The following is a 10,156-nucleotide window of genomic DNA, read 5'->3' as shown; positions in this document are numbered from 1 at the left end:
TTACGCAACCGTTTACAGTATAAATTACAGAATAGTTTCAACATATTAAAACAAGTTTAATTTGTAAAGAAGAAAGAAATTGATGCAGATTTAAGGAAAATATGACGGAAAAACGAAAATGACCTTGATGGTTTTGATACCTTGTAACGGTCAGTTTACTAGCATTTCATTCAAAATGAAAACGTCCTTGACGGCCCAAAAAGGCCTTAGCAACCGGCAGACTTAGATTTTGAACGAATATTTCTATTAAACCAACCGTGTTTTTTTTTTAAATAATTTTTAATCAAAATAATTCACGCTAGCTGTTTTATAGAAGGGCCCGTGTAATTTTTCTTTAAAGTGTCCGTCTGCTAGATTTGAAAAAGTTCTTAGAAAAAGAACAGTATTTTCCTTCTGTGGTATTTGATTGTCTCAAAAAAAAAACCTTGTCACTGGGGAAAAATGGGAATTCGCCATGAACTTAATTTATTATTATAAAGGGTTTTTTTTTTTTTACGAATTTTACATTTTTGAAATTATATTTATTTTTTATCATTGTGATTTTTTTCTTTTTTTTTTTTTTTTTGGGTGAAGTTTGAAACATTTCCTGCGATTTTACATTTTTTGCGATCTTTTGTGGCAACTTTACAAATTTGTTTTCGATTTTACAAATATGTTGCTGATTTTACCACAATTTTAGCGATTTCGTATGAACTTGCGTTTTTATGTGATTTCCCTTTTTTTCCTAGTGACATTTGGCCTATTTTAAGTATTTTCTTTCAATAGCCTAAAGAAAGATGTTGATAAAACAACAAAGTCCGAGGAGAACATACGCCATCACCCGCCTGATTTTAGACAGTAATGACCAAAAGGTTGATTTACATCAGCACGTAATTTCCCTATACCCAAAATGGACCATAAACGGGATAGCAACAGGCATAATTTGCATTTCCGCCTAAATTGGGCTACAGTTTTTGATGATTAGTGTTTTAAACGGGCAGGAAACGAATGGTCACGTTTTTGCAGAAAGTTGGGTGTTGGGTTTTTTACATGTTTTCGGTGTCTTAGGAGAGAGACATTTTTAGCAACTCTGATATCACGCTGCAAACGACGACAAGCACCGTCTGGGTTGGATATCCGTGGAAAAGATACGATGTCATGTGCAGTGCAGGGCGGCAGCGGGGACCATTGAAGGCGGACTTGCAGTGGGAGTAGGGGGCATGGGGGGTCATGTGCGTAGAATCGAGGTGAAGGGAGGTATATTCCACTAATCTTCAACAACGAGGAGTGGTCCAATTTGTTTAAGGTTATACTGGGAGCGAAATTCACCCGCCACTCTGTTTCACAGGATTTATATAAATCTCCATCTCCCCGGCCAATGTTTACATGAAATCTACGCCACTGGAGGAGAAGGAGGGGGTGGAGCACGCCCCTACAAATCACATAATTATGTAGACCTATAATAACCGCTAACATTAGGATTTTTAACATCAACCTATGTTATGCTTCAACCGCCGGGGGAGGGGCTACTCAAGACAAGTTGAGAGGTTCCCGCATGCTTCCTTGGTTTTTATAGCTCGACACCCGCAGTGCGGTATAGTAGTGGCAGCCAAAAAGGGAAGGTAAGGGGGAAGCTGCCCCTCAGAAATCTTGCTTCCTCTTTCCCCCGGTACTGTCTGCCCTGAGATTTAAGATTGTTAGGCCTTTGTTGTACTTTTGATTTGTTTGTTTCCCCCCCCCCCCCAATATTTCTCGGGATTTATCTATAACGGCTATATGATAAATACAAACATGCATCAGGCGGTGTTCGCTGGCATCATGCCGTGACGTCGGAGTTGAATCACTTCCAATGATTAAAGAAACATTTAAAATGTCCTAAAAAGCACAACCTTTCATCAACAGTTTGAACCCGAACGGGCGGGAAGTCACGATCGACCTATTACTAAAAGCGTATCGATGTGAAATAAGCAAGTTGGTCGGCCAGGGCGAAGACGAAAATGGCGGCGTATTTCATTCTCCAGAGACTGCGATATTTATTACTATTTTTTTAATAAAGCGTTATAGGCCAAAAAACATGTTTGTTTCCTGTAGCAGGTCAAAAAAGTCAAATGCGAAATGCGTTTTTTTTACTTTTTTTTTTTTTTTTATAATCCATGTCTTCAAATGAAAAAAAAACCCCACCTTTTTTGCTGCAAATTGGAATGGGAATTTACAGTGGGTCTTTTCGACACACACAAAAAATCATATTTCTTCATATTCAAGAATATTTATGATCCCCTTTCAACCTGCAGATTAAAAAAAGTATTCGTTTGTTGTGTGATGTGTAAATGTTTACTCTAGTAGTGTTTCATATTATTTTTTGCGATTTTGTCCGGTTTTAGGGTTTTTTTTTCTTTGTAAGTGAAAAAAAATTTAATGCGCAAAATACGCCGTCAAAAACGTAATGCCCGCGCTACAGGAAACAAACTTTTTTTTTGCCTTATGGCCATTTTGTTTATGTGTCACGAATTGGGAATGGTTTTACCATTTTATGTACCAATTGCAGTATGTAAAAGTATACATTGCTGGAAAGCATAAAGAACAAAGATATACACTAAGCCAAAAAAGAAACTTTTAATTTTTCACAAGGTCATATCTTAAAATCCTGTCCAGCAACATTAACCAAAATTACACACAGGATTGCCTCAATACTCTACTCCAAGCACATGGCAGTAACCAATCAGTTGTCCAACTGACATAACAGCAACATGCACTGATATGGAACAACTTCCTGGACCATATTCACAGCCCTATTGGCACCCAGCAAAAGAAATCTGTGAGAATGGCATCTTGAATCACAGGTCACAGCAAACAATTTTAACAACATTAAGTTAAAAACATTAAAGAGAGTCAAAACAAACTTACCAGGATCATCATGTCACATGTCCAAACAAATAATGAAGTCCTTTAGTAACGGGAAGCATGGCACGATCTTCCCCGGGATATCATCAGAAACTTGGTTGGAAGCATGAGAAACAGGTGCACAGTATGCGAGCAAGCGCACGGTGGACATACCCGTTACTAAAGGACTTCATTTGTTTGGACATTATTTGTTTGGACATGTCAGTTGACAATCCTGTGTACTTTTGATTTGATACGACTTGTGAAAAATTATAAGTTTCTGTTTTGGCTTAGTGTATTTCAGGGTGTACTAGAAGATTAAGATTACACGAAGAAACGTATAAAAAACGTAAAAGACGTATAAAGTTGTTTTGTTTTGCAATCAAACAGTGAGTCTCTTAACATTATTTTTGTGTTTTAACTTAATGTTGCTTAAAATTATTAAACTATTGGGTGCCAATAGGGCTGTGAATGTGATCCAGGAAGCACTATTCCATAATAGTCAGTTTGAGATCAATCGATTTCACAGGTCACGCAGTAGCTCAATCGGTTAGCGCGCGGCCGGACTCACGTTCGACTATTTAATACTATAGTTTTGAGTTCCATATCAGTACATTTTGCTATTGTGTCAGTTGGACAACTGCTTGGTTACTAACATGTGTTTGGAGTAGAGTATTGAGGCAATCCTGTGGGTAAGTTTGGTTAATTTTGATGGACAGGATTTTTAAGATACGACCTTGTGATTCCTTTAAAAATTGTAAGTTTTGTTTTTTGGCTTAGTGTATTTCATAGGGTGTACTAGAAGATTAAAACATCAGGGCGTACAAGAAGATTAGAATATTTTAGTTAGGTTAAAAACCTCATTTCCGTGACCACTCTCTGACTAGCAAGGTTTGGAGATTGATTCGACTTCTATGGACCATTTAGAAAAAAATAGCCCCCTATCATGTCCCTCGCGAGAATCACGAGCCGCGGTTTGTCCGTGGGCATTCTTCGCTAGAGCATGGCTGTTTCCATTATTAAAATCTTGAAAATGTTGTATTTAACCTTAAAACATCCGCCGCTACCATTTTGAAAATTTAAGTTTTGAACCAGAGCACCTATAATCATGCACAAAGAAACTTTTTCGGGTATGTCGAGCACAAGGATTCCGATTCTGACATTAGTTTGACATTACGGCATCATTTTCACCCAGAAATCCAAGATGGTGGCCGGCACCATCTTGAAAAATTTAGTTTTGAACCAGAGGACCTAAATCGTGTACAAAGATACTTATTCGGATAAGTCGACCACAAGGATTTCAAATCTGACATTACTTTGACATTACGACCTCATTTTTACCCAGAAATCCAAGATGAAACTTAATAGATCACAATAAATTGGTTCACAATAAATTGGAACACAAAATGATAATAAGAACGTACTCTTAAAACACAGGACTCGTTTCTTCGGTTTTGATTTTTTGTCGACAAACCGAATATAATTTACCATAAACTTATCAAAAATATGACAAGCAAAATATATTTTTAATAAATAAACATGAGTGAGATTTACTTGAATTATTATACAGCGCTTTCATGCGTAAGAATTATGGCGTTCACTAGGATCCCCAACATGCTCATCTATCAGGGGCACAGTTCTTTAACCCCAATACATTTGTACATTCATTGAATGACCTTTGAAAATGTGGGTACTAAAAATTACTTGAGGTCAAATTTTGCACTATGATTGTTTGTTTGAGGTTATTGAACTATGCCATTGGGATGAGGCTGTTGTAGTCCATAGTGTTTGAGCTTTGCCTTTTGTAAACATTACGGTTCAGCAGATCAGAAGTGACCTTTAAAAAGTACGTTTTGTTTATTTATGACGAATAGAAACTTCTAGCCAGATATTTGCATTCAGCAATATATATATATATATGATTTGTGTTGTGTGACGACTTTTTGGTTTGAGGTGACTTCTTTTTGTGAATATTATCGCGGATAATTGTACAGGTCCGACAAAATGGTAAGCTTAACTCATTATACACTCATGCTACCACGAATGTAAGTTACATTGTCAAGTTCGTATCGTCCTATGAAGGTGGAATATAGGCCTCAATAAGTACTCGATTATCATGTTGTAAGTCACTTAGACAACTACCACCACGCTAACACCACTTGGTGCAGTCATTTCACAAGTATATGTGACGCGATCAAGCACAATCAGTCGGAACTCGGAAATATCGATTTTGAGATATAGCCAAACAAAGGATATATTTCCCTTCGTTTCCTATTGTTTTTGAAACTCTTTAATTGCTCATATCTTTGTAACAGGTTGTTCATTTTCAATAGAGTTTTCTGCAAAATACAGCTTTGTAAATGCCTCTTACTTATAAGAAACTGAAAATTTAATATTTCCGAGTTCCGACTGATTTTGCTTCATCGCATCACATAATATTAGCACTAAAGATCCGTTCAAACTACGCCGCAATTGCTTTTCGATGCGGTGCGTTGCCGCACTGCATCGTACTGCAAAATATTGCATTTTGGTATCGCAATAAAAGTAAAATGTGGGAGTTAGAGATACTCTTTACTTGTTCACTTTACTTTTTCCCTCACCATGCTCATTTAAATGCTTAGTTTTAACATCTTTGCCTTTCTACAGGAAGTAGCGTGCCACCTTACCTTCACTTATGCATCTTTGCTGCTCATTTGTTTATCAATCAGAGCTGAAGCTATTAATGTGGAGCTCGACTTTTTGAGCTGGACTGACCCTAAAGACACCAACTTAAGCTTTTTACGCGAGAATATGGTAATGACGTTAAAATGCAATGTAAAAGTCAACGGTAAAGATCCTGAGGATAAGAACGCCTTCAACTCTGCAACCGATTCTCTAGTGGTGACTCGCCAATCAGGTGAATCTGCTCCTACTGTGTTAGCTTCTCATAAAGGACTCAATCATGATGCTCCAGTGAATATACAGTATTTAAATTGTTCTAACCTGGCTTCTGATGATCCCTGCTTAATTCTGATAATTTCAAACACCACAAGATCAGACAGTGGCAATTACCATTGTGAAGCCAAAGTGTACGAGAGAAACAAATCAGAATATACAGAAGTAATCAAAACCAAAACTGTCGATATTTTGTTCCCACCAAGTGGTGACGTCACCTGCCATCCATCTTACCGCGTACCATTTTACTGGGAAGATGGCTCTAGTATACGACTGACTTGTTCTTCAGATTCCGGTAATCCTGCAGTGACTTTACAATTGGACATCACGGATAAAAGCAATAGAACGCTGTATCAAGTATCAACACAAGACATAGAGACACCTGATAGAGAGCAAGTGGGAGCAAAGGATACGTCAACACCACTGGTTAAGAAACAAGATAAGAAAGTTAAGAAACTACCAAGAGAAGGAGCAGTTAATGCATCAAAAGATCAAGAAGCGGTACTTGTTCAATCAACAGAGGTAATCCAGACTGGATATCTCAGGTCATTGGTCATTAACTTAAAGTTGAACACGAGTTTCAATGGCAGCGTTATTACTTGCACAGGGCAGAGTGATGAGTCTTCTATGAATAGAGATACTTGCTCTTTTGGGCCATTTATCCTAGCACCTGCAGCAGCGAAGCCTTCCTTTTGGATACGGCTACACGTCCTTGGTCATTTCGCATTGGGAACCTGTGTTGTCGCAGTCTTACTGTTCATTACATACTGGTTTTGTATTTATGGTGAGCGCTGCAAGTCTGTGTGTTTAAGAAGAAAACGCCATATCGCAATGAGCGATGATGATGAGGAGTTTAAAGTTGCCATGAATTCGGTTAATAGCAAAAAGCAGGAATCGTTGGATCCAGTTGAAAATACAGAAGAGAGCAAGAAATATGAGCATCTAATGGACCAAGATGGTGATGACCGGAAAAGTTAATTTAATGGAATTATCTCTAAAACTTACCGGGGGGCTTCACCCTGGTTGAGGTATACGGGGATGTGCCACGGTTTTGGGGTACCTTTTACGCGATTTTTGGTATATCGATGGGTGGATTTTTAGTGTAGACTAATGCACCCAATTGGGTGCCTTTAAAAGCGCCCAATTAAGGCAAATTTTGGTACTTTTTGGGTGTTTGTTTGGTGAAAAAATGGTATACTTATTGGTGACATAGACACCAAAAAGTATAGTATAGAGAAGGTCAGCATCCGCAAGTCTGCGTGGCACATCCCCATATAAAAAGTTTCAAAGAGCCCCCACCCCACCTCCGGAAAATTACATTACTTATCTCAATTAAAATCTGTGTATATAGGTTGTTAAACCTGGGAACGATGTATAAACCAACTGCCTTGACTTTCAATACCGGTATACTATTATCGGAATTACACAGCCAAAAAACGGTCAAAGTGTTGAGTAACTAAACTATGTAACCATTAACTTTGTTCAGCAAAATTTAACCAACGTTGTGCAAACTTGACCAACTTAAACTTTTATCGTTTACTCAACAAAGTGTATTCATTATAAAAATGAATGTAATTCAAATACCTACCTAGGAAAACGACGAACGTGGCGCATTTGGTTTGAGCGTCATGCTAGGAATACGACGGTTACCGGTTCGAATCCGATCCGATTTTTATTTTCAACATTTATGTGCACTGGACGCTCTAGGGGAACGGTTCAAATTTGTTCATCATTATTATTACTAAGTATAATAATTCCGTGGTAAGGAGATGCTTCATTACTAGTACAGTGCTTTCGTGAGTAATGCGAAGGAACCGTGTAAACCATGGTTTAGGGCAGCGCGCTGCATGGTTTATTGTTCTATTGTGTCCGATTTGAGCGCTGACATAATTGTGACCGTCCACCATAAACCGCTCGTAAACTCGGTAAATTGTATTCTGAGTTACAGTGCAAAATGTGATGCGATCAAGCAAAATTTAGTCGGAACTCGGAAATATTAAATTTTCAATTTCTTATAGGATAGTAAAAAGCATATCCAAAGCTGCATTTTGCAGAAAACCCCACTGAAATTGAACAAACAGTTCCAAAGATATGAGCAATTAAAGAGTTTCCAAAACAACAGAAAACAAAAGGAAATATTTCCCTTGTTTGGCTATATCTCAAAATCAATACTTCCGAGTTCCGACTGATTTTGTTTGATCGCATCACAAATGTGCATAAAGGTTGTATTCATATGTACCTCAAGTTGGTCCTGCATGTTTCGCATTTGGCACTCTTTTAAACCAATCATTAATCCTATTGTTGAAGAGGATAATGAGCTTCTACTTATGTATAGAATTCGTAAGTAACTCTAGTCTTTGTTTGCTTTAGCTAATTCTGTTCAAGTGGTGGGTTCACCAACAAATAACAATGAGAGCACATTCCTGAACCTCGTTGACTTGGGGATAATTTGAAGTGACCGCCAATTAGGACCATTTGATATTTAATATCAGCAATGTGGAAAATGAGAAATATGTAGCAACGAAATATTGTACCCTTTTGCTGAAAGAGCAAAGTTTTACAAACCATAACTCCGTGTGTAATTGATCATCAAGAGCATTCAGTTTACTTAAATGAAGCGCCTAAAGTCAGGTGGGGTGATAACGAACTGGTCTATGACGGCTAAAGTATGCCTTTTGTGCTTTCGGCTACTCAATCACACCCGCGGGTTTTGGGGGCTGTCATTTTCTTTGGAAGGGGTGTGTCATGAATATACTGGGGTCATAATTTTTTACACCAGAAATAGGGGGGTTATAGAATTATTAAGGGCTGGTGACCCAAAATGTTTGCGCGCTGCGTGTGCATTCTTTTGACTTACAATCAAAATGTACGCACAATCTTTAGTTATATAATTCGAAAATCTTTGCTCGCTTCAAGCACTTTCTTTACACTTACGATCGAAATTTTAATGCACTCCGCACACTTTCTTCGCATTAAAGTTTTTGCGCGCTCCGCCTCTTAGTTCCGGCGATGAATTATTTGTCGAGAGTTTGTGTAGGCGAAAGGGTTGAGGGGTCGTTAAAAAATTTAGCCCGCGATAGGTGGGGGGTCATAACAATTTACTCACCGACATATTCATGACTCCGCCCACCCCCTTCCGAAGAAAATGACATCCCCCTTATGAGAACAAAAAGTACCTTTCGCTCAAGTAGGTGGTTTCACGCGACTTTCGTTTGATCACTTACTGACAGTGGCGCGCCTGATAATGCGTTAATACGCTGTCAGGTCAGTTACCAATTTAATTGTCATGAACAAAAGGTACCTTTCCATGAATAGATTGTCGGTAATTCAAATCGGCATAAAGGAACAATGCGTTACGTAATCTATTGCTCCTCCAGGATTTACTAGCTCCATGGTTTAGGGTGACGAAAAAAGAATCCATGTTTACGGGCCATTTGAACGTTTCCCGTATGTCCAAATGAATGACTGATATTGGGAATGGCAGTAAAACAGTAAACGTGTTTATTTATTTAATTGGATATTTTTATCGTTACTTCTTCACCGAGCATGAATAAAAACAGTTCAACACTGAAATGGTCTTATTTACTTTTAATTATTTATTAATAGAGTTTGGAATATTATGAAGAGAGAAAAAGACCGTTCGACCTCATATCACAAATAGCATTACAGGTAACATTTTAAGGACTTGAGTATTTTTTTCATATCTTCTGACTTCACATTAGATCTTGATGAAGCCCGCCCTCTCAGAGTTGTTGTAAAAGCTTGTAAAGATATATTTTATATACTTGAAGACCGAATTAAAAAGACTAGTTTGCGGCTGACGTCAGGGCAAAGGCGCGACGTTATTGGTTGCTGACTTGTGCAGTTTACAGCATTTTTGATCTGGTTGACAGGACGCCATACGCAAATTAATCTTTTTAATTCGGTCTTCAATTATAGTGGGCTTTTTTAAGCTCGTCCCTCTTCTGGAACCGTAACCCTAATTACAAATCCTAATCGCAAAACAAATTTCTAGCACTAATCCTAACCTTAAAACGTATAGGCCTACCCTATTTTGTAAGTCTACATCTAAATTATAAATGACTGCTTAAAACGTGCCCCTTTCATTGGCTGCCGAGTGCCGAATTTGGCACATTTCTTGGTCCAGAGACTACGTTCTGACCCAGGCAGCTTGGATAGCCGTGTTAACGCTTGCTCTACAGAATCTAATGCGGCCAATACACGATCAATTTGATTGATCAATATTGGGGATCCTAGATGCAGGATTGGATACAAAATAATATTTGTCTTCAATATTATTGAAGAGATCTAATCTAGTTTGATTTTATTGACGGTTGGACAAATCACTATCACTATCACGATA

The 10,156-nt window shown here is 38.1% G+C and overlaps 1 protein-coding gene across 1 annotated transcript; it reads left to right on the top strand.

Annotated features, from left to right (window-relative positions):
* The first annotated feature begins 4,766 nt into the window (after positions 1-4,766).
* On the top strand, positions 4,767-9,366 carry LOC140171731 (uncharacterized). The gene is made up of 2 exons (XM_072195044.1): positions 4,767-4,866; positions 5,506-9,366. Exons 1-2 carry the CDS (start codon positions 4,864-4,866, stop codon positions 6,769-6,771), a joined length of 1,269 nt encoding a protein of 422 aa, XP_072051145.1. The 5' UTR covers positions 4,767-4,863; the 3' UTR covers positions 6,772-9,366.
* Positions 9,367-10,156: the final 790 nt, after the last annotated feature.

The sequence above is a fragment of the Amphiura filiformis genome, chromosome 15 (assembly GCF_039555335.1).
Source record: "Amphiura filiformis chromosome 15, Afil_fr2py, whole genome shotgun sequence".
In the NCBI taxonomy this organism is placed as follows: Eukaryota; Metazoa; Echinodermata; class Ophiuroidea; order Amphilepidida; family Amphiuridae; genus Amphiura; species Amphiura filiformis.
Note: the sequence above shows the minus strand (reverse complement) of the source record. Positions and strands in the feature narration are given on the sequence as shown.